The sequence below is a fragment of the Protopterus annectens genome, chromosome 3.part0, assembly GCF_019279795.1.
Source record: "Protopterus annectens isolate FY-2018-M chromosome 3.part0, PAN1.0, whole genome shotgun sequence".
Classification (NCBI taxonomy): domain Eukaryota; kingdom Metazoa; phylum Chordata; order Ceratodontiformes; family Protopteridae; genus Protopterus; species Protopterus annectens.
In genome coordinates, this window is record NC_056731.1 from 1927869299 (window position 1) to 1927896090 (window position 26792).

General features: G+C 36.1%; 1 protein-coding gene across 1 annotated transcript in view; it reads left to right on the forward strand.

Annotated features, from left to right (window-relative positions):
* LOC122797191 (unconventional myosin-Id-like) overlaps positions 1 to 26792 on the forward strand; it is a 2023191-nt gene that overhangs the window by 225932 nt on the left and 1770467 nt on the right. The window contains exon 2 of the mRNA XM_044066013.1: positions 19879 to 20087. Coding sequence (XP_043921948.1) covers positions 19879 to 20087 — 209 coding nt within the window. The remainder of the gene's footprint in view (positions 1 to 19878; positions 20088 to 26792) is intronic.

Consider the following 26792-nt stretch of genomic DNA (forward strand, 5'->3'; position numbering starts at 1 on the left):
CGATATTATGAGAGTTTGCAATTTGTGCGATTTGCTCATATGATATAGATCCGGATTTCACACGCTGTTACTCATGCTATGTATGTTGTTTGTGATATGATGATATTTTGTATTTATGAGCATAAGTGGATGGATTTCATATGGTATTACTAATGCCATGTATTTTATTTGTGTTATGTTGTTTTGTATTTATGAACATAACTGAATTTATTTCATATGCCATTACTTATGGTACATATTTTGATTGTGGTATCATATTTTGTACTTATAAACATAATTGAGTGTTTTTTTTTCTAAAACTTCCACTGAAAATGAACTTTTTCCAGTTGGACACCCCAGTCATCAAAATATGAATAAATGTATATGTACCAGTCATATAGCTGTTGTCAAACTCATTACGATGATGTAGCATGGTCTTGTCCATATGTCAAATAGTCGGTTCCAAGGTAAGGACTAAGCTAGCTACTAAGGACTAAGCTAGCTACTCTTGTGTGTCATTTTAGGCCTAGCCAATTTCCCTCAAAGGTGAGACTCAAACCCTATATTTTGTGTCTTTGAGGTAAACACCTTTAACTATTATGCCAAATCCCAACCTCAGTAAATATCTTTAACAAGATTTAACCCAGGTTTTAACCACTCCACATTTTAAACAAAACATTTTCCATTTACTTTTATTCTCTTATTAAGTATAGCTACAACATATAGGACTACAGTTTGGTCTCCTATCATAACTAGCTTATTATATAGTTGAGACATGGCGCAAAGAAATTCATTTACCCCCTATTTACCTTACATTTTATAATTTTCAGATATGAAGATTGACTAAGAGAGTGACTTAGTGAGGAATTCCAGTTCATTCTTTCTATTAGCAGCTATCTTAGGATAAGTACAGTGGAAAGATCTTCATAAAAAACTTCACAATCTGAAGTTCCTTAATATTTATTTCATATTTCTTACAAGAGGGATTTTTTTTGTCTAATTAGTGATATTGTAATATAAATACAATAATTCTACATCATACAGAATATTTACAATTCTGAATAGTTCGTACATGTTAAAGCTCTTATTTTTTATAATCATTCCAGTTACACATAACAACACCAGTAATACTTTCTCACAACATACAAGACCATACCTCACATAATCTGATGAACTAAGTACAAACAGTAAAATTTGCACCACAGTAAAAGCAGGTAAATACCCTCCTGGTGTCTAAATATCTTACTTATAAATTATGCCTACTTAGCTAATTATATGTGTAAAAGCTCTTTTAGGGATTTGGTATAAAACATTTTCTCTGCAGGGGGATATATGTGATAGTATTTTCCAATGTTGGCTTGACATATTTCACCGAAAAGGCATTCCCCTGACAAAATTAATACTTTTTTGGGAGGGTACAAACTAGATACCAGAATCTGTAATCTTAAATAGAGATGGTGTGAGGCATATATCTCTTAACGGTAATCACATTAATTAATTTCCTCAAAAAAGAGACTGTACAAAGAACACTATTTTCAGTGACCCATTACATATGCATCTAACATATATGCTGTTGGTATTGTTCCATACTTTATAAAGACTATTCTTATAAAATTGGGGGGGGGGGTATTATGAGACTATTCTTTTAATCTGGAGAACAGGCCTTGATCATCACATAGATTACTTTCTCTGTGAGAACAATGCCAGTGGCTCCCTATAGTTTTCAGTTTTGACAACCTTTGTGCTCCCTACACTGTAACATCTAAGCTAAGCAAGAAATTCAAGACACCTTGTTAGTATTGCATTATCCATATTTTATGAAAAATAAATACCTGTATGGCAACTTAATAAGCAATTATTAAATAAAGTGTAAAGTAACACACCTTGAAGGCTAACAATAAACTATGGAACAATATAACCAGCCCTTTTTACCAGAAAAATGCATCTGTGCTAAGCTAATTTTTTTATTTATAAACTTTTGAAATATTGAATTATTATTTATGTTGCTATTTTGTGTATTATATAAACATAATCAATATATATTCCATTCCAGTATATCTAATAGACTTTAAAGACTACTTGGTAAATAAAAAATAAAGAAATGTATACTCATGATTGGACTTGACCTGGGTTTGGACTTACCCAGGTATCGATGCTGTAATAAAATAACATATACCTTGTTGTACAGTATTGCTTAAATATTTAAATGGGGTCTTAGAACTTAGTAACATTAATGAAGTAGTGCTAAAATAACTGGTACTATAGTTATGATATGTGGGGTTATTAGACTGCGTATCTAGATCCAAGGTAAGCATAATTATGGAATATATGGGGTTCATGGGTTGGGTATCACTTTTATTTGGAATATAGTGGGCTTGTATAAATTAGTCCATGAACTGCACAGCCGAATAAGCTCCTAAAGCAGTACATAACCACTGAAATACTGCCTCTTCCAAGTCCTTTACCCTTCTATTATTACTAGAGGTCTTCCTCCATTTTATGTGTAAAATGTTTTCCAACTCAGAAGCATGTACCTACATGTGTTATGGCTACTGTTTGATTCAGAAGCTTTTGAATCCTGAGTGATGTTTGGTTCTGAGTTGTAGTCAAAAAAGCCTATGTTTGACATGCCATGCCTATTGTCTTATTATCCACAGAGTTATTCTTATGTTCTTAAACACTCCTTTCAGTGAAATTGGATATTAATGAAATCAGTTTCAATTTCCTATACCATGGCCCTCAGAGGGTAGATGGCGGTTTTGCTGAAGCCATGCTCAGTGACATCCAGTTTCACTTAAAATGTATAACCTACATCAAGACTATATGACCTAAGAATAGCTTATGTTGAGTAAGGGGTACTGAAGTTCAGAGTCCCCTGCATGGAGGAGTGGAGGGCGTAATCCTTATGTCACACCTTCTTTTAATTAATCAGCACATTGAGGGAATCAATTTTTATTTCTCGTACCATAACTGAGTTAGGTTTACTTCAGGAGAGAGGTAAAAAAAGATGATTTCTCTCTGTCTGTTATGGTAACTCCCATGAGACCTTCACTGGAAAAAGGTTTCAACTGCATACATCTCATGTCCAGAGCTGAAATTATTTGACCCTGTTCAGTATTGGGTCACAGACGAAAACCCAGAAGGAGTAAGACCATCACATGCATGGTAAGAAATGGGTTTGCAATATACAATATATTACATGACAGGGGAAGATGCAGTGGTGATTCCTGAATGTCAAGAAAGGTATGAAATCAATGGCAAAGTAAAGGAGTACTAGCAACGCCTTAAAAATCAATGGCAAAGTAATAAAGGAGTACTAGCAATGCCTTAAAAATCAATGGCAAAGTAATAAAGGAGTACTAGCAACGCCTTAAAAATCAATGGCAAAGTAATAAAGGAGTACTAGCAACACCTTAAAAATCAATGGCAAAGTAATAAAGGAGTACTAGCAATGCCTTAAAAATCAATGGCAAAGTAATAAAGGAGTACTAGCAACGCCTTAAAAATCAATGGCAAAGTAATAAAGGAGTACTAGCAACACCTTAAAAATCAATGGCAAAGTAATAAAGGAGTACTAGCAACGCCTTAAAAATCAATGGCAAAGTAATAAAGGAGTACTAGCAACGCCTTAAAAATCAATGGCAAAGTAATAAAGGAGTACTAGCAATGCCTTAAAAATCAATGGCAAAGTAATAAACGAGTACTAGCAATGCCTTAAAAATCAATGGCAAAATAATAAAGGAGTACTAGCAATGCCTTAAAAATCAATGGCAAAGTAATAAAGGAGTATTAGCAACGCCTTAAAATCAATGGCAAAGTAATAAAGGAGTACTAGCAACGCCTTAAAAATCAATGGCAAAGTAATAAAGGAGTACTAGCAATGCCTTAAAAATCAATGGCAAAGTAATAAAGGAGTACTAGCAACGCCTTAAAAATCAATGGCAAAGTAATAAAGGAGTACTAGCAATGCCTTAAAAATCAATGGCAAAGTAATAAAGGAGTACTAGCAATGCCTTAAAAATCAATGGCAAAGTAATAAAGAAGTACTAGCAACTCCTTAAAGCTGCTTACAGGGAAATACAGCAGGTGAAACAGTGCATAAATAAATGTAATGTTGTTTTGAAGCATCTCAGGAATCATAGGGACCACATACTGGAGATATAGCCTAAAGAACTGCAGGAAGGTGAAAGGGCACAGAAGCAGGTGCAACCAATGAGACTACCATATTTTATAATGTCAGACATATCTTACAAGACTACAACATTGCATAATGTCAGACATATCTTCCCTATAATTGGAAATGGAAATCAAGACTCTCATTTATCCCTGGGCCTTCACTGAAAATAGGCTCCATCCTAGTCGGACTTTCCTGGTCAAAAATGATAAATAAATAAAATAAAATAAATATATAGTAGCAGAGTGAGTGTTTGCATGTGTGTGTGTGTGTGTGTGTGTGTGTGTGTGTGTGTGTGTGCGCGTGCGTGTGTGTGTGAATGCTTTTGTGTCTTTGTGCATGTTTGTTATGTAGCAGGGAACAAAAGTTTGCATTTTGTTACACAGATTAATGAGATCCTTTAAAGAATAAATATTAGACACATTGGAGAAACAAATCTTAGTAAATATACTTTAATCAAGCCTTTCCAAACTCTTAAAATTACAGATTAGTGTCTATTCCATACTTCATCTCACACTAGTTTATATAACACTGCAATAATGATGATCAGGTGTAAGCTCATAATTTTCATCTTTTTAATTTCTCCAACTCTTTTGGGTTTTTAATACCATAATGAGAATTGACTCCATTCCTAAGTCAAAGTATGATTACGTTCATGAAATTAGTATTGTTTCAATCTTTGATGTTAGCCAAAAGTGCTCTTTGCAGCACCTGCAATGTGCTCCATATTGACTCCTGCAATTCATACAGAGTTACATGTATCGGTAACAGATCGGGTTGGGAGGGTGGCCTAATGGTTAGTGTTTTTCCACAAACACAACACAAACGTGAATCTTCACAAGGTTAAAGCTCATTAGGCTTTAAAATGGCTCGGCATGGGGCAGTTAGCAGTTAGCAGTGAAGTGTAAACCGGCGAAATAATTATGATTGTAAATTATTTTTTTACAAGATCCATTGCTCCTACTACTATTGGAACTGTCTGGGCATCCTTCTTCCACATTGCCCTCATTTCTTCCTGCAAATCCTGGTACTTTATGACTTTGTGTTTGTCTGTATCTAAGACACTGTAATCGATGTGTGTAGCAATTTAGTGATCAGTGCTACTTTTGTCTTCTTTTCATGGACCACTATATCTAGTTTTCTCGCATCTATTTTTGAACTGTTGGTAAGGGGTGATTGCATGGGATATAAACTTCATCATTTTCTATAATGCTTTGTATAGCAATGTTTTTCAGCTACTTCAATATCATGTTTGCACAATCCCCAGTGCAACAGTCTTGCCACATAATTATGCCTTTCAGTAGACAGTCCTTCTGCCATTAGTATGTCACACCCAACGACAAGATGTGTGACTGTTTCCAATTCATCCTGTAAGGGTGGTGCATTGGTGTAACAGTTTGCATCACTATCTCACAGATCTTGATTCTTCATTTTGTTTCCTGGCTGGGCTGCTTTCTATGCAGACTCTGCATGCATGCACTTGTACTCTGGCTGTCCAATACATCACAGAGACACACAGTTAGGGGAAACTGGCTATCCACTCAGTTGCTAATAGCTGTGTGTGTGTGTGTGTGTGTGTGTGTGTGTGTGTGTGTGTGTGTGTGTGTGTGTGTGTGTGTGTGTATTTGTGTGTGTGTGTGTGTGTGTGTTTCTTTTTGCGTATGTATGCATGTATGTTTGTGTGTATGTGCATCCTGATATGGACCGGCTCTACATTTGGGATTGGTTCGTTTACCACATGGGTAGTTTTTTTCAAAACTTGACATGTAACATGATCATGTATGTGGAGGAGCATGAGCTGACGCACACATTAACAACGACTGCTCCTAAGTGTAGCAGGTTACATACTAAGTGACAGTGTAGGATACAGAAAGACAGATCTGTGAACGGATACAGAAAATAAAACTTTACCCCAAAAATCTTTCACTGAGACATCTTCTAGGGATCAAGTTCTTTAGTGATGCAACTCATTTCAGCTCAGTGTCCCATGTTTTTCATTAATGTGTTGTGCACACATCAAACATCTCATGCAATAAGCTTTGATGGAACTGAACTTATCACACAATGTATTGGGTATACATCAGAGAATAAACATTCATTTTACACATCCATTATCTGTACGTACATCTTTACATTCTTGACGCTGAGTCCTGTCCTTCAATTTAATTATAAGATCTGTATAGTGTACAGAAAAGCATGCTCACACAGGACTGTCATAACCAACATGTCTGAACACATACACTTCTTATATTACTTCACATATAACATGTTTTAGGCTAAGTAGAGAGGTATGTGCTGTGCTGACATACAATACATATTCCCATTTTATGTCAGTATTGATGCGCTACTTTCTGGGGACAGAGTCAGACATTATGCATGACTACAGTGCTGCCTGTCATGATAGTTTACATATCTGTTTGACAGTGACTGTACAGGCACATATCATAGCTTTATCCCACATAGCTAAGTGAATGCACAACTAACAGCTTGGATAGGCTGTTGTGCAATGTGCATTCTGTTTTGCAGTTTCCATAATTCTGCTCCTCAGATAAGTATGCAGATGTTGATAAAGTCAATGACACATCAGGCTTGAGTTCCATATCAACATGGAAGTTAAATGTCATACAGAGGAGAACTCAATACAAATGGATGATTTACATAATAATGGCTATCTGCTGTTAGGAAGGGTTTGTAAGAGAGAACTGTGCTAGAGACATAAATGTTGTGGTGAAGACTTCATGTCAGGCTGACATCACAGAGTCATAGATGTGTCAGTGACATGAGGGTCAATGCATATCATAACACATAGGACAGATGTCTGTATGACATTATTGTTAATTGTCAATCTCCAGTAGGCATATGGCTTACGTCTGCTAAACAACTACTGATGAATCTTGCATGAGTGTAGCAGAGAGGTTGAATGGAACAGCAGAAGTAGGTTGAAACACAAGCCTGTGATTATAGTGTGTTGTGTGTATCACATTTATGCCACTATGACTTGTATGAAGATACTACAATACATATCTCATATGCTGTAATATATTTGTACTGATATGCTTGTACTGTCAGCATCTACACACAACAGTCAGATATCATGATATCATACTCATCTTTGTAGGAAATACAGATCATATCTGTCAGCAGGTGTCCAATATATAGACATGTGATCCACAAATATGTAGCTTCTATGTAGTTGTTTGTCTGTGTCCTTAACATAAGTTGATAAATACTTGTACTGTTCCACATGCATGTATGACAGCCACATGACCACAATGCAGTCTGTCTTACAGATAGTGCATGTACTGTGTAAACAAGGCAGATCGGTTCAAAGGGTATAACAGGCAAGTGTTTTACAGGCACACGATTTGCAGTATGATATGCAGCTATGTGTGCACATCATGATTGTGGTATTGTATGAATTACTAGAGGAAATGTGGTTCTTACATTCTATATGATCTGCATTATTTACTGGAAATAGTAGCACAGATTCTAGCAGTCTGTTGTCATAGCAGATGTTCATTTTGCCAGAGAATGTGGAAAATACATATAGCTAGTTAGCAAGTGTGACTGATGATAGCACATGCATTCAGATAGTCACTCTGTCGTCCTCCCTTATGGGGATAAACAAGCCTGCAGGGTGCTGTGGATGGTCAAAATATTTATGTAGATTGTGAATGCACTACATCGGCCACATGTGATGAAGTTGTCTATGCTCAAGAAGCAATAGGTCATGCTGCAGAAAGCAGCCTGATCATGAATGTGGTAACTGAATAGCCCAAGGTGGACTTGTGGTACCACATTGTGTTGTTTCTTATAACACATAGCCATATCATATTTTGACCTTACATGGTTAATCATCATCAACAAATGATAGTTTTTCAGACAGGAGTGGATCACATGGTATTCAGGACAACTTTGCAGATGTCCAGAATGCAGGATTGTCATTGTGTTACCCAACAAATTTCAGGTGTTGCGACTACCTAGGTCTGCTAGTATGCTGGTCTTCTTCTTGACTTAGTAGTGAAACAAGAATGTCTGTATACTTCTTTTGTAGAAAGAAGATTATTATGTTTTAGATAAACCACAAATGATCTGACTGATATTTTGAGGACATGCATAACCATGCAGATTTCTGAAGTATCCTGCTCACACATTTGTTGCAGACTGCCACCACAAGAAGCTGGGTGGTTTCACTCTGAAGTCACTCTGCTCATTTGAGAATTTTATACATATTTTGCAGCCTAGTTCCTACACACACATAGAAGAAGCAGTGTGTATACTTCAGACTGTTCACACAAGCATATGTCTATGTTCAGAGAGGATTTTCATTTCATCCTTGATATTAATTTTCTCAACATTTGTGTACTAGAATATAATAAAGGAGGGTAGATTTTGGAAGAAAGTTATGAAAATATGTGGCATGGAAGATGTGAAATCAGTAATAGGAGTTCAGAGTGAAGGTACATATTATTCCCCAAGATATAAAAACTGGCCTACGCTAGACAGAATTTACATTTCACAGGAACATGTGCATGTAATTGAAGGTTTTGATACTCACCCAATAACTATTTCAGATCACGTGCCAGTAATAGCTAAAATAAAAATACAGGGGAATGAAATAAAAATGAGACATTGTCACTTTCCTACCTAGCTGTTGAAAATATAGGAATTTAAATAATGGGCAGTGGAGGTTATTCAGGAGCTGTTAGAGATTATAGAAATTTATTCTGCAAATATAGCTAGGGAGTGAGATAAAATTAATGTGGAGTTTAAAAATAGGATGGAAATAAAAGAAAGGAAGCTATGGTTAAGAAACAAACAGGCAAAGGGCATTCACTGGACTAGAACTAATTCAATTTAATGTAAGCGCTTTCGAATGTAAAAATTCACAAACTTCCTCAGACAAACACAGTTGTTAACTGACTTAGTTTAAATAGCCCTCCACATCAATGACATCATATCCTGTAAAACATTTAAAAAGATATTGTCCATTAAATCACAATGTAATCACAAGAACATAATTCATTCTACGTAAGGTTCATTTCACCTTTAAAAAACTTACATTGATTAACATATAAGAGCATATAGATATATACAAGTATATTAAAACATATAACAATATTAAAACTAGGCAGTCCAAAAACCATGAACAGAGTCCTATGGCGTTTGCAGTAACCAGAAGTACGAAAATACTGCAGTAAAGTTGTTAATCTGTTAAGAAAAGATACTGAATATAATCCAAAAACGTTTTATTCAGATAGTACAAACGTGTTTACCTATTACAGAGTCCGTGCTCCGTTGGCTAAGTGCCCTGCTGTGTGTAATATTAAAACTAGAACACAATTGGTCATTTAACGTCTATTTAAGGCCTTAAGCTTCAAAATACATTTAATGGAACTGTATTAATTTAAACCAGGATAGGTGTAAGCATTAGTTAATACTTGCCACCATAATTCTCCAAGTTCTAACTCTACAGATACTGGCCCATCTCTAATATTAGCGTGTATTTGTTCAATAACAAGAAACAAAAATGAGTGCTCAGGACATTCAATAATATATTTTGCTAAAGCGTTGTTTACTTCTTTCCTATTAATACTATATAAATACTCATATTTTCTCTTTCTAAAATGCCTGTCAGTTTTACCAATATAGAACTGGAGGCAGTTTTGACACTGGGCTAAATATACCACACCAGTGGCATTACAATTATATTTACCCTTAACTCTATATTTATTTCTACCTATGGAAAAACTATTAGTCACTTTAACATGTTTACATATTCTACAAGAATCACATTTATACATGCCTTCATCCTTTTGTAAAGGGGACAATACAGTCTCAACCAGATTTTTAAGGTTCCGTCCCCTTTTATAAACAAGTTGAGGCATATCTGGTATCTTGTTTCTAATAAAGGTGTCCTCTTTCAACACCACCCAGTTCTTGTATAGAATACCCCACGCAATTTCAGCCTCAATACAAAAAGATATAATAAAATACAATGAGGCATTAGATGTATTACCTTCATTATATATAGTATTCATATAAGAGGAATTCAAATTCGGACCCCCAATACCACAGTCTTGAGTATTAACACCATTAATGACTTCAATTCTACCAAGAATGGGTTTAAACCAACCATTATTACGTTTATTACTAACCTCAGATATAAGGTTGTCAATCAAAGTAGATGGGTATCCCCTTACTATAAACATTGTTTTAAGTAGATAACATTCATCCCAAAAATCATCCTCTAGGATGATCATTCGGGCTGCTCTAACCAGTTGGCCTTTAATAACAGCACGTTTCTGATAATGGGGATGAGCACTACTGAAGTGAAGAAAATTATTAGAATATGTGGGCTTACGGTGGATTTTTGCAATATAACATAAACTCAACATCTCCTTAATAAGTAATACATCCAAGAATAGGTTATATGATAACAATATATGTGAAGTAAAATGTTTATGTTAATCATAGTGTGATTACTTTTATACGAATATAAATTTGTCTATGTCACAAGTGATAATTCAATAAAGGTGTTTGGAAAAAAAACATTTATGTACTAGTAGCACAACATGATGTAGGGTATTCATACCCACCATGGGTGTTGACTTATAGACACCAAGCTCTGATTACTCTGTGCATGGACAGTCTCATTTCCACATCCTCTGATCACTATGTGCATGCACAGTCTCATTTCTACATCCTTTGATCACTATGTGTGCGCACAGTCTCATTTCTACATATTCTGATCACTATGTGCATGCGCAGTCTCATTTCCACATTGTCTGATCACTATGTGCATGCACAGTCTCATTTCCACATTGTCTGATCACTATGTGCATGCACAGTTTCATTTCTACATCCTTTGATCACTATGTGTGTGCACAGTCTCATTTCTACATATTCTGATCACTATGTGCATGCACAGTCTCATTTCGCCATCCTCTGATCACTATGTGCATGCACAGTCTCATTTCACCATCCTCTGATCACTATGTGCATGCACAGTCTCATTTCCACATTGTCTGATCACTATGTGCATGCACAGTCTCATTTCCACATTGTCTGATCACTATGTGCATGCACAGTCTCATTTCTACATCCTTTGATCACTATGTGTGTGCACAGTCTCATTTCTACATATTCTGATCACTATGTGCATGCACAGTCTCATTTCGCCATCCTCTGATCACTATGTGCATGCACAGTCTCATTTCACCATCCTCTGATCACTATGTGCATGCACAGTCTCATTTCCACATTGTCTGATCACTATGTGCATGCACAGTCTCATTTCTACATCCAAGTCACTGCAGAAACCAAACCCAATAACTCCAAAATATCCACCAGCACAGGACCCGGAGCCCACCAAGAATCAAGGCAAAGTTTCAAGGCAAAGTTTAATGCGTTTTTTCAAAAAACAAAGTGAATCCAACCAAGCGCTTTCACCCGGTCTCTGCCAGGCTTTTTCAAGGACTGAATAAAATTTTATGAATCATCACTTTAAATAGTACCATTCCATGTCAGCTGGTCAACAATTAATTCATTAATTAAATAATTAAAACAATAACTTCATGCCTTTCATTTGACAATTAGTAATTCAATACATTCCATTCCTTTAACAATTGATTAAACTGAAATGTCCCTAACATTAAGAACTAAACACATCATGCTAAAATTTTATAACTGATCTATAACACCCCATCCCAAATATATTTAAAGTCTGGCTCTCCTTAATTTTAACACTGGGGCAATATTAATATAGTCATTTAATCCTGGGAACCTAGTAGCATCTAATTTGAGCTGCCAATAAAGTTCACAGTATTCAAGTAATGTTTCCCAACTCCCCCCTCTTAGTTCAGGGGTAACTTGTTCCAATACCATAAACTTTAATTCCATTTCTTTACACTTCTGGGAATGCTTAAAAAAAAGCATTTGTTTCTTTATTTCTGGAAATGTCGTAGAAATGTTCATACACCCTTTTTCTTAGGGGTCTTTCTGTTTTACCAACATAAAAACCTAAACAGAATCTACAGACCCCTAAGTATACTACTCCCTTTGATGCACCATTATAGTAATTGTCAGATCTTATCTCAAATTTTCTGTGCGGTAGATAAAATGTACCTTGATTTAGTATAGCAGTACATTGATTACGATGGTTGCATTTAAATGTCCCCATTTTCTTCTTAGTCTTAACCTTTTCCTTTCTTTCAAACCATTCTTTTAAATTAACCCCTCTCCTTCTTATAAAGTGAGGATTCTCCACAAAAAGTTCCTTCAGTTCTTCATTTATCCCCAAAATCGGCCAGTATTTGGTAATAATGGCTTCCAATTCTTGTGCCTTGCTAGAAAATGTATACACAAAATTGCTCTTATTCTCAACCTCAGAGTTCTTTTTTTGTGGTTCCACATGCGTTAATGTTTTACCTAACCCTAATAAAGGTGGGTATTTTGTCTCCCTACTGATGCTAACTTCCTGAATTATATTATCTAATAAATATTCAGGGTACCCCTTTTCCAAAAATAACTCTCTAAGGATGTGCATTTCTTTGTTAAAAGTTTCCATTGAGCTGGACATCCTTGAGGCTGTGATTAATTGTCCTTTAATAATTCCCTTTTTTGATGAAAAGGTGTCCACTCTCGAAATGTAAATAAGCATTCGAAAAAGTAGGTTTCCTGAATATTTGGGATTGAAAACAAGAATTAATGTAATCTTTCATTAATTTAATATCTAAATAGTGCAATTCATTTAAATTAATCTCATAAGTGAATCTCAAAAAATTTGTGCTTGAATTAATAAACTGTATGAACATTTTTAATTCATCCTCTGTGCCAGACCATAATAAATGGATATCATCCAAATACCGTCTGTAAAATCTTATATTTACCTCCCAAGAACTGTTTAGCACATATTTTTGTTCCCAATAGTGCAAAACTAAGTTGGCATAAACCGTGGCACAAGGGGTTCCCATCGCCACCCCTTTTCTTTGCCTATAAAATTCACCATTAAACAGCATAAAATTATTTTCCAGTATAATTTCCATAAATTCCATCATTAAATTAATATTTCTACTGTCTAAACCTGTTTCTTTGGTTAAAACTTCCCCAAACCATTCCAAACCTGTGTGATGTGGTATACTAGGGAATAATTCTACTATGTCTATCATCACCATCCAAAGCTGGGTGTCAAACCATTCATGGTTAATTTCTTTTAAGAATTCCCAAGAATTCTTACAAATATATTAAATTGTGGACATGAATACTTTAAGTTTTTCATCAATAAACTTAGCTAATGGTTCTGTTATACTTCCAGAACCTGCCACTATTGGTCTAAACTTTAATTCTTCTAACCCTTTATGCATTTTCGGTATCCCAAAAATAACTGGGATCCTGGGTCTGTCCACATATAGAAAATTATAAAGACTCTCGTTAATAACACCTTGTAAAAGATGGTCATATAACGAATACTTAATTTTGGAGTGGGCTATGTTGATTTCATTTATTGATGAAATTTCATATTGTTCTTCCTTTTGTAACATTTTTATTTTTATGAAAAGTTATGCACAGTCTTTGATAATGCAGGTGTGGAAATGTTGAACTTAATGATTTTAGAATATGAGAGCAAAACAGAAGTTTTGTTAAAAGATTTAAATGTATTGAATGAAAAAATGACTGATGATAATAATTTTATAAGTATAAAGAGAGATTATGAAAAAATGTTTGTTGAAGTGGACCAATTTTGCAATAAAATTTTAAATCGAAAAATTAAGAAACTGGACAGGGATTTATTGGAATATAGGGAGGGGAAGGCCTACCTGAATCCCATTAGGGGAAAGAGAGGGCAAGTTGCTGTGGAGACGTATTGTAGGGATGAGGAAGAAGAAAATAATACAAATGTTAATGATTTCAATAATACAACAGACCCACCCAGAAGAAGTGAAAGATTAGCGGAAAGAAATAGGAAACACCCAGTCCAGGATTTTCAATATCCCCCCGGCAGACGGGGTAAGGGGTTCAGACAACAACAGCGGACATGGAACGAATCATTCAACCGAACATAGAAGTAGAATTAATTTCACTGAATGTAGATTTGCATCTCAAGAAACAGATAGTTTACAGAAAAGGGAATTTTTCCATTTTTAATTATACTGAATTGATCCCCACACCAATATATTTTAGTTTGTTTTCGAAAGGGCTCCATTATGTTCCTCTTAAAAGAATTAATGTTACTGAATCAATAGTAGATTTAAAAATGTTTTTAAGACAAATGAATTTAAAGATATTTTTTAAAGGGAAACCTAAACCTGACCACAATTTAAGTAGAACAAGTACTTTTAACCCACCCATTCACCCTATTCTGAATATATTTGGGGAATTAGTGGAAAAGGACTTGAGACATATGAAAATAAATTTGCAAAGGTCCCAGTTTAGTAATTTGGATGTAAAGGAATGGGACTTGATGCAAACACTGAAAAAAGAACATTGCAGAATTATGAAACCAAATAAGGGAGTGGGGGGTAGTGTTGATGTATGAGGTAGATTACGAGGCTCACATTTATGAAATGTTACAAAAGGAAGAACAATATGAAATTTCATCCATAAATGAAATCAACATAGCCCACTCCAAAATTAAGTATTCATTATATGACCATCTTTTACAAGGTGTTATTAACGAGAGTCTTTATAATTTTCTGTATGTGGACAGACCCAGGATCCCAGTTAGTTTTGGGATACCGAAAACGCATAAAGGGTTAGAAGAATTAAAGTTTAGACCAATAGTGGCAGGTTCTGGAAGTATAACAGAACCATTAGCTAAATTTATTGATGAAAAACTTAAAGTATTCATGTCCACAATTTAATATATTTGTAAGGACTCTTGGGAATTCTTAAAAGAAATTAACCATGAATGGTTTGACACCCAGCTTTGGATGGTGACGATAGACATAGTAGAATTATTCCCTAGTATACCACATCACACAGGTTTGGAATGGTTTGGAGAAGTTTTAACCAAAGAAACAGGTTTAGACAGTAGAAATATTAATTTAATGATGGAATTTATGGAAATTATACTGGAAAATAATTTTATGCTGTTTAATGGTGAATTTTATAGGCAAAGAAAAGGGGTGGCGATGGGAACCCCTTGTGCCACGGTTTATGCCAACTTAGTTTTGCACTATTGGGAACAAAAATATGTGCTAAACAGTTCTTGGAAGAGAAATATAAGATTTTACAGATGATATTTGGATGATATCTGTTTATTATGGTCTGGCACAGAGGATGAATTAAAAATGTTCATACAGTTTATTAATTCAAGCACAAATTTTTTGAGATTCACTTATGAGATTAATTTAAATGAATTGCACTATTTAGATATTAAATTAATGAAAGATTACATTAATTCTTGTTTTCAATCCCAAATATTCAGGAAACCTACTTTTTCGAATGCTTATTTACATTTCGAGAGTGGACACCCTTTTCATCAAAAAAGGGAATTATTAAAGGACAATTAATCACAGCCTCAAGGATGTCCAGCTCAATGGAAACTTTTAACAAAGAAATGCACATCCTTAGAGAGTTATTTTTGGAAAAGGGGTACCCTGAATATTTATTAGATAATATAATTCAGGAAGTTAGCGTCAGTAGGGAGACAAAATACCCACCTTTATTAGGGTTAGGTAAAACATTAACGCATGTGGAACCACAAAAAAGGAACTCTGAGGTTGAGAATAAGAGCAATTTTGTGTATACATTTTCTAGCAAGGCACAAGAATTGGAAGCCATTGTTACCAAATACTGGCCGATTTTGGGGATAAATGAAGAACTGAAGGAACTTTTTGTGGAGAATCCTCACTTTATAAGAAGGAGAGGGGTTAATTTAAAAGAATGGTTTGAAAGAAAGGAAAAGGTTAAGACTAATAAGAAGAAAATGGGGACATTTAAATGCAACCATTGTAATCAATGTACTGCTATACTAAATCAAGGTACATTTTATCTACCGCACAGAAAATTTGAGATAAGATCTGACAATTACTATAATGGTGCATCAAAGGGAGTAGTATACTTAGGGGTCTGTACATTCTGTTTAGGTTTTTATGTTGGTAAAACAGAAAGACCCCTAAGAAAAAGGGTGTATGAACATTTCTACGACATTTCCAGAAATAAAGAAACAAATGCTTTTTTTAAGCATTCCCAGAAGTGTAAAGAAATGGAATTAAAGTTTATGGTATTGGAACAAGTTACCCCTGAACTAAGAGGGGGGAGTTGGGAAACATTACTTGAATACTGAGAACTTTATTGGCAGCTCAAATTAGATGCTACTAGGTTCCCAGGATTAAATGACTATATTAATATTGCCCCAGTGTTAAAATTAAGGAGAGCCAGACTTTAAATATATTTGGGATGGGGTATTATAGATCAGTTATAAAATTTTAGCATGATGTGTTTAGTTCTTAATGTTAGGGACATTTCAGTTTAATCAATTGTTAAAGGAATGGAATGTATTGAATTACTAATTGTCAAATGAAAGGCATGAAGTTATTGTTTTAATTATTTAATTAATGAATTAATTGTTGACCAGCTGACATGGAATGGTACTATTTAAAGTGATGATTCGTGAAATTTTATTCAGTCCTTGAAAAAGCCTGGCAGAGACCGGGTGAAAGCGCTTGGTTGGATTCACTTTGTCATTTCTACATCCTCTGATCACTATGTGCATGCACAGTCTCATTTCCACATTGTCTGATCACTATGTGCATGCACAGTCTCATTTCCACATCCTCTGATCACTATGTGTTTGCACAGTCTCATTTCCATATCATCTGATCACTATGTGCATGCACAGTCTAGTTTTCATATGTATAATGTTTGCAACTGGGAGTCTGTCAGTATGGTTTGTGATGTAAAATGCTTGCAACTAGGATTGTGTCAGTGTGGTTTGTTTTCATTTGTGCAAACATATGATTGGCTATGTAGTAAGTGATGGTTTAATAAAGATGTTTCTTGTTTTAAAAAAGCAGCAATTGAATAATTTATGTACTGTTACTTAGTTTATATGATATGTAGTAATATATGTGAAGTAAAATGTTTTTTATGTTAATTATAGTGTGAGTACTTCTATATGAATGTAAATTTGCCTATGTCACAAGTGATAATTCAATAAAGGTGTTTAGGAAAAAAAAACTTTTGTGCACTAGTAGTACACAATGACGTAGGGTATTCATACCCACCATGAGTGTTGACTTATAGACACCAAGTTCTGATCACTATGTGCATGTGCAGCCTCATTTCCCCTTCCTCTAATCATTACATGCATGCACAGTCTCATTTCCACATCCTCTGAACACTATGTTAATGCAAAGTCTAATTTCCACATCCTCTGATCACTACATTCATTCACAGTCTCATTTTCATATCCACTGATCACTATGTGTATGCTGTTCAACTATTTCTGCTGTATCATAGTGTAATATTGCAATATGTACACTCAAATGAGTTTTCTGTTTGGCTGATCACAATACCATTTGTGTAACTGTGTGTGTGTGTGTGTGTGTGTGTGTGTGTGTGTGTGTGTGTGTGTGTGTTTGTAATTATGTGCTTATGTACATGTGTGTGTTCTTGCATTTCCACCCATGCATATGTGTGTGTTTGCACTCGCATTCACATTCATGCGTGTGCATGTATATGTGGCTGTGTTTGTGTGTGCTTGGGTATGTGTGTGTCTTTGTGTGTGAGTATGTTGTTTTTATGGGTGGGTGCATGCATGCGTGTGTGTGTGTGTGTGTGTGTGTGTGTGTGTGTGTGTGTGTGTGTGTGTGTGTGTGTGTGTGTGTGTGTGTGTAATTGTGTGTCCATCAGATGACTGTGATTATGCACCAGTGTTTTCTTTATCTGTTGGCCACTGTGTGTTTATGTATTGGTCTATGTCATACAGATATATTGCTCACTTCTTGCCTGCATATTTTGATGTGTATATACATATGTGTGTTTGTGTGTGTGTGTGCATAGATAGATGTATATCTACTAAGTATAGATCTATATAAAGTCATAGAATAAAAAGCATAGGTTAACTAAAGGACCCTTGTTTTAGTGATTTGCAATATATCTGAGTACCCAATATATAATTTCTCATTACCCATATTACTAGTTAGTTAGAAAACTGAGAAAACATTGTCTTTGTCAGTCTAACGCAAATTCACCTTGACAGCTGAATGAAGAGAAGCTTGAAAGGTGAATCTTGAGGCTCATGCCAAGAACACATAACATGAGTTATGATTGACGGGACCTGAACATAATTCACTGCAGTACAAGGAAATTCATATGCTCCATGTACTGCCAGTTACAGAAATAAAAGTGCTGAAGTGCAAATTGTTGTACACCTTTACAAGCCATAAAACACTTAGCACCGATACACAGACAGCAGGCAGAAGTGAAGACTCCCTCTGAGGATTGAAAGGTTTAAAAGCTATTAGACATTCCATTCTGTTATACTTTTGTTTTATTTTGTGTGATAGTGAAGTGTATTATAGCTTGTAAATATGTGATGATACTTCATCTGCTGTTCTTTGATAGCTACAAGTCATGTCTCAGCGCAAAATTAGTGCTTACATCAGATAGGTGCTTAACTATATTTCATATTTCCTTTGGTTTGGTGCATAATTATGATGTTGCATGTAATACATATATTTTATTATGGCAGTCCTTAGAGATAGTGTGATGGCTGGGATGATTTCAGCACCAGAGATCTGTAAGCATTTTTGATTTGGAAGGAAATAAATGTGATTATGATTGGATAAGTTAAACAAGATCCACTTAGATAGGAAATGTACCACATCAGGGCCCCCTGCATTTCTGGCAGTCTGTGTAGTCTACCATTATTTTTCATGCATTATTTTGTTAATTTGCAAGTTTCTAATACAAAATTCTAATTTTGCTTGATAAGAAATTATATCTGCATTTCATTTTCATATACTATTACGTCAATATGTGTTATTTTCCACAGATGAAGAAATAACATTTTTTTAATTTCTTCATAGGATTATTTAAAAACATTGGATTGTGTGAATAATGTACTGTTGAATAATTATTGTGCTTAACCCTTTAGTGTTTGTGTAAGCTGTCTAATGCATCAGGATTAGGTTATTTCTGTTTTTTTCAGAATATATTATATAAGTAGTCAATTATGTTTTTTTTTTCACTTTAACTGTGAGTCTGGTTCCTGGATCTCATGATTGTTGCTATACCATTTGGATGTTCTTAGTAATGACTTGAACATTTTAACAGTATAATTTATATAACATCAGATCATTAAATGCCATTGTAAAACTAATGTTAGCACGGAGTATTCCATCCTTTCCAAAATGGAGACCTCATATAATATCTTAGAAACTGTACAGGCTAAACTGCAGATAGACGAAGGTCGTACTTACAATGCAGCTATCTTGTTGCATGACAGAGAACATTTAAAATAGGTGTATCATAATTTTCTTTAATGCTGTCTGATCTTTTTAGATGTAGTTATCCTGTCCCCAGATATATGCTTAAGGTTTCATCATTAACTAATGTCCAGTCCACACGACCCCACTGCTTTGGTATACTAAAACAGCATTACCAACACCACCGATCCACATGATAGAAAGTTAATTTTTGCTAATAACTTATGGAATAGTCCGTTAATTGTTATTTTGTTCTGATTTTCTTATCATCTGTTTTCAATTTCCCTGCAGGTTTGAGAAGGGACGGATTTACACCTACATTGGAGAGGTGGTTGTGTCTGTAAACCCTTATAGAGAAACAAATGCGTATGGGAAAGACATGATAGAACACTATAAAGGACGGGAGCTGTATGAGAGACCACCACACTTGTATGCTATTGCAGACGCTGCATACAAAGCCATGAAACGAAGGTCAAAAGACACTTGCATTGTAATATCAGGTAAGCAGATAAAGTCAAACTACACATGCTCTTGCTTAAAGCACATGTAATACAACTCTATGTACATTTGTGTGAGAGAGTGAATGAGAGAGAGAGACAGACAGACAGAGCACATACCTCATAACTTTTTATGGCAAGATATTTTCTATAAACATGTCATGTCTAAACAGGAAGTATGAAACTGCAATCTCTGGCATTATTGACTGGCTATAACCCTCACTGATTTATCAGAAAATCTAAAATTGTATGATTGATAGAGCAAGATATGTGGCAAAATTGTGAATGTTCTTTAAATTCAGAGAGGAGAGGCATGGATGGGGTTGCAGTGCTTTGCACTGAAATTTTTTTTTCATTCATTTGATCATAATGATGCATCTGAGGTGTGTGTGTGTGTGTGTGTGTGTGTGTGTGTGTGTGTGTGTGTGTGCGCGGGTTCATGTCATTTGATCGACAGTTCATTTCACTAACAGTTAATTTCACTGACAGTTCATTACATCGACAAGCATTTGCCCCCTTCCCCAATGTTGTGTGACCCTGGAGTTGATATATATAGTTAGGGGGTGTGTGGGGGGTGTGGGGGGCGAAGCCCCCCACCTAAAATGCTTGTCGATGTAATGAACTGTCAGTGAAATGAACTGTCGATCAAATGACATGAACGTGTGTGTGTGTGTGTGTGTGTGTGTGTGTGTGTGTGTGTGTGTGTACATTAAATATTTATATAACTGAAAGTTAAAATCTTTCTCCAACAACAGTTACATATGCTATAGGAATCTGAAACATTAGACAGAAGAATTATTTTATACCTGCAGCATTAGGCCTTATAAGAATTATTTTACACCTACAGCATTGGGTCTTATAAGAATTATTTTACAGCTGCAGCATAGGACCTTATAACAGCCCCTAGGCAGCCCGTTATTTTCCCTGTATCACCCACCCTATCAGGCATTATTGTTTTCATATTATGTATAATACACTGGAGACAGTTTCTTTATTTCAATTGCATTTTTAAGGTACAAAGGAGAACTTATTGTTCATTTTCAACTGACAAAGAAGCACACTTACACTTAGCAGGCCTCAGGTTACTTAAAGTTCAGCTCTGTGTTTGTTAGTCTACTTTAAAGGACAAGATTCTTTACAATTCACAGACCTGATACTGTAGACATGATCAAGCTGTCTTGTAATCTTGAACTGCATCTACAGTCATGGTCCTTGAGTAAATCTACGTTTAGGCTGCTGACATTTCTTGAAGAGATCCGCAGGTCTTTTAGCAATATCTCTGGTATTTCCTCAGCATCTTCTAGTTGGAGTCCATCAAGAGTATCTACTGTTGACCCTGAAATCCCTATTTGTGAGAGGCAAACATCTCTGACATTATGGGGCTGAAGCCTGCTTTTTAATAACACTTTGTTGTCTGAATTATATTATACTCTGCTATTGCAGATTTTTCTAGCATAATATGTTGTTTACGCATATCACCATCGCTTTTTCCAGTAATACAATGCGTATATACAGAACATCAAAACAGCATTTCTAGATGTGTCTCACCTCCTAGTACAGAACCCTCAGTTCTACATGGAATGCAATGGATAATGGATCACAGTCATCTGCCCACACGTATGTGACTGTTGCCAGGGCTATGTCTGACGGTAAAATGATCATCTGCCCACACGTATGTGACTGTTGCCAGGGCTATGTCTGACGGTAAAATGAAAGGGCTGCAATGATAAAACCCACCCACATAATCTGGTGTTAACATTCTGTTGTTTTTATAAGTACTGCATGGGTGCCTGGTCAGTTGCTAAAGTGAAGCAACATGCCAGTATACAATACTGTAGAGAAGTTAGTACTCACTTGATAGTGAGACGTCCTTGCTCTGTGGTAAGATATCTTGCCTCAACCAGACTTAACTTCTTACTTAGATATCAAACTGCCTGTTCAGCCTACTTTGTGAGATAACACTGCTCCCAGCTCTACACTGGATGTACCAGCATCTACAACAAAGTGCTTAGTAAAGTCAAAGGTGACCACTACTGACTATGAACACCAGAGAGCTTTCAGTTGGTTAAGAACCTTGTAAATTCCTATGGTCCACCTTATCTGGATAACTGCCTTACTTGTGGATGTCACTGTGGATTAAAGGTCAGATAAAAACCTAATGGAACTCCTGATGGCTGTGAAATGAACCCCCACCAGCAATTCTTACCCCAGCTGATGGGGAACAAATGGCTAGTTGACTGAGAAAGGGTTTGATAGCTTGCAAGCAGCTGGGACTAAAAGCAGAAAATGTCTTCCTTTACTACTTCTCTTTGGGACTCTGGCATCCTGTACAGTTGTAGGGTTTACTTTCTCCCTTGGCGTAGTTTCAGAATGATGGTGAATTAAATCTGTTCTACCACCCAGCTCAGAAGAAAAAAAAAAGCATCTTTACTTTTCAGTAAAGACTCTTTCACTTGTTGCTTCTTGGCCCAGTGGCCATTAGTATAGTACACATCTATGACATTTCAGATGTTTCATCTATCTGAACAATAGGGATGCCATTCCCTGACATTAAACTACTGGTACCTGCGTCAACTTCCTGGTCTGACTACAGAAGCTCAGGCTTCCCTATGTGCTTTTAACACATTTGTGTATATTTTGCTGTGCTGTTCTCTTTCTAGTTAATCTTATTTTATGTTTTTCTACCACTTCACTTCAGAACATCCTTGCCATCTTGTTTGGACCTTATTTTCAGTAGAGTCAGCTAATGCTAGCACCTTGCCTTCTGTTTTATACTTTCTGAGTCTGGCATTTTATTATAAATCCTTTGTTGCATAGCTTGGATCCTTTGCATTATTTTCCTTAACTATTGTCTTAATAGTATTTAAATTACGTTGTTGTTTGTAAAGCCGGCTATGACACTTTTAAATGTGTTTTTTCTCCTCCACCCAAGTCTCTTTTGCTTTGTCCTACAAGCCTTATAGATGCCTACCCTACCAACCAACAATACCATGACAAACTTAAGCAGGGTAAATTCTACTGCAGCATGCATCCGTTTACCTATAGCAAAAGGAAGGTAAAGATATAACTCATTCCAATTCTTACCATCTTGTTCTGTGGTCTTTATGAGCTTAGACTTTAGGGTTTTATTAAAGCATTTCACCAATGTATCAATTTAAGGGTATACACTGATGTTTGTGTCTTAATTTAAATTAATTTAAAGCACTAGAAAAACTGGTGTCTTATACAGGAAATAAATGGGTTTCCTGGTCCATGAGTATTTCTTTTGGAAACCCTACCCTGGGGAAAAGTAACACTCATTTAATGACTGTTGACAAAGCATTGGCTTTTATGCAGGTGTACTGCTTCAGTAAACTTAGTAGAATAGCCAATAATCAATGGAATGTTTTGGCAGCTACAATCAAACTTTACTAGAGGACTTACAAAATCCAACTCACATTGGACCTCAGTAATGGGCATTATTATCATTGGACTTCAGAACCCAGAATGTGGGGCTTTCTTTTGACATTCTGTGCAAAATGCACCCAAGTTCTCAATGCATTTTATTACCCCAGGAGAGTAGCACCTAGCTAAAATTATAACTTTAATCTCATCCATTCCTAGGTGTCCTCCCAAAATGTGCCAATTTTGTTGCAAGTGTTCTAAAAGTTTTTGGATCTAAGAGTTAATCAGTATTTCTTCTTTGTCTCTGTTTACTCAGTATAACCATCTATGAATACCTTCCATTTGGCTAACTTTGTAGTTGCACAGAGACAATATGCTGATTCAAAAATTCTAGCAGTTACTTTAACACATTACATCAGTACATCTTCATTATGAGCATATTGATTAGAAACCATATTTTTGATAGGCACATTACCTATATTTCTGTTACCAGCATATTAGAAATCCCATTTATAGCACTACTATTACAAGTTAGGTAATGTTTAACAACGTGCCCCCTCTTTCTACGTCTAAAACATACTGTTTCAGGTGCTGACAGTTTTAATGTGTTCATCAGCATCTGCATATTCATGGTTGTAGGCCTAGGCTGCCCAGTTTCAAACAGTGCTTCATTTCAGTTAGCGCAACCAACCATTTATTTTAGTTTTGATATCTATTCATAATTGCATACTCTGCAGTCTTTATACATGCTGCCCTTTTTTTACTTTGCACCAGTTTTTTGTTGTATCATATTGCTATTGTAGTTATTTCCCCCACCATCCACTTTGTTGACAGATAGTAGCTCATTATGTCTATTCCTTTTTCCCTTGCTTTCAAACCCACCCCTCTCATTTTCCTTTGCTTTATCCTTCAACTTACAATATTTGGGAATCTCCTGTCCAGCTGGTCTAACACTTGCTCCTTGTTTGCCATTTTTTGGGGACTGTGCTCTTCACCTCTGTTATCAATAATCCTACTATTCACATTTCTTTTTCCTGCCACCCCCCCCCCCAATTGCCTTGAGCATGCATGCAAAATTCCAAGGATACTTTTTCCTTTTTTCACATATATTATCTTGCAGATTTCCTTGGCCTCTATCCAAGTCATTTGTGCGTAGGTGCAATAGTGAAACATATGTTTCATGTCTGCCTCTTCTGTCATGTACTTTCTGCCCTTCAGTCTGTTTCCCTTCCTATCTTATATAATCTTTTTTGGTGTGATATGCCATCTGTGCAGAATCTTAACATCTGATCCCCCACCCCAGATATTTTCCACATTTCGGATGTTATTCTGAAGCTGTTCACCGTTCTGCTTTCCTTGTCTGCTACCCGTCTTCCTTTTGCCATATTGTCCTTATCCCTTTAAATGTGGATTCCTCCAGTTCTTCCTTAGGTCTTCATAAATCATTCTGAGTTTGTCTTTCCCCTGTTTTTGCCCATTCCTTCCTCAAGGTTGTTCTTTTTCCTTCTCTTCACTTTTTCCCAACCATTTGTCTCTGAGCGTGTTGTATGTACACCATTCATGTTGTATTAATTCCTGTAGGTCGTGGATACTGTCTATCCTCATGCTTCCTCCTTTGTTAACTCCTGCTCTCCTCTTATCCCTTTTTCTTTTTCTACTTGTTTCTTCCCTATGAAAGTGCTCCATTCTTCCTCCCTTGAGCCTCTTTCTTTCCCTTAGCCCCTTATCATGTTGTCTCATCTCCTTAGTGCCCCTTCATTCATTCCTTTATATTTTCTCCACCACCCTATTTGTCTTTTCTACTCCTACCTTTTGGTCTTCCCCTAATGTCTAGCCACCTAGGTAGGTTATACATTACGTCCTGGGTGGATATGTGTGAGAGACACCCAGCCTCCTTTTTTCCTACTTTGTCTTAGCTTGCTGTTTGAGACGTTTCTCACTTCCTTCCTAAGTCATTTTGTAATTTTAGTAGTTCTGTCTGCATTGGGTCCACTGGAAGGTTTTGTAGTATATTTACTCTGATTGGAAGAATGATCACTCTAATCACATTAATTCTATCTAGTTGTGTCTGTGTTTTACGCTCAGTATCGAATGCATTTCTCTGCCCCTCTCCAGGTTATTTTGTACTGTATCACTTAATGTTTGTTCTACATAAACCGCTAGATATTTTTGGTATTCCCTCTCCTGAATTTGTCATGCACCTCCCATTCCTTTTCACTCTCCTCCCATCCCCTGAGCATCAGTGCCTTTTTCTGGTTGTATCCAAGTCCTGAGGCACTTGCATAAGCTACCATTATTTCCTCTATGGCCATCTCAGCATTGTCTGACATAAGCATGCAGTCATTCACCTACATTATGACCCCCAACTGTACTCCCACTCTTCCCACCACTGTGCTAACATCTTCCTCACCTCCATTGCCAGCTGTTCTATGACTAGAGTGAAGAGCCCCAGGGAGAATACCCCTGTCTGATCTCCCTCCCTTGCTCTTCATTTACCATTACCTCTATTAGCTCAGTGCAAATTACATTTATTGGTCCTATGAATTTTTCCCCATTTGTCTTTTTTCAATTATCTCCCATCTCAATGACAGGAAGGCCTTTTGCAAATTAAAAAAGACCATCCTTACATATGAGTCCCTTTATTCTTTTCCCCATCCATAAACTCTATTAGGGCTAACCAATTCACTTCTGACCATATTCATTTCACAAAGCCATTTTGCCCTTCATGTATTACTGTTGGCAGACTCTCACCCAGTTTCCTTGCTAGCACATTTACCATTACTTTAATATCAGCCTTTACTAAAGAGATTGGCCTTTAATCTCTTATGTTTAGCCTGTGCCCTCCCTCTTTTATGATTACTACCAACCTGACTCTTTTCATTGTCTCAGTTTTCCCCTCTTTCATTTATCATTTCATTCTCCTATTTCATAACTCTCTATTTTGCCTGTTTGCCTCACTTGTTGAATTCTATTGACTCCGTTTTCCCCACCTTTCTGTCTTTCATTGTCATCACTGCCTCTTTGAGCTCCTCCATCATGATTTTTTATGCAGTTTCCCCTTTTTATTCTTTCTGCCTTGTTTCTGTCTCCTCATTCTGTGGCCTCAGAGTGGCCTTCCTTTTCCTTCTCCTGTGCTTAATACATTTGTTGTCAGTTTTCCCTAAAGGTTTCCCTAATCTTGGTGCCCTCCTGTATGATTTCTTCCTCTTTTCCTCTAATGTTAGGTGTCTCCTTCTCAGATTTTCCTTTTTAATACTTCCTCACTAGCTATTTCTCATGATCCTCCATAATTACCCACCAGTACTCCTTCCAGTACCTTTGCTG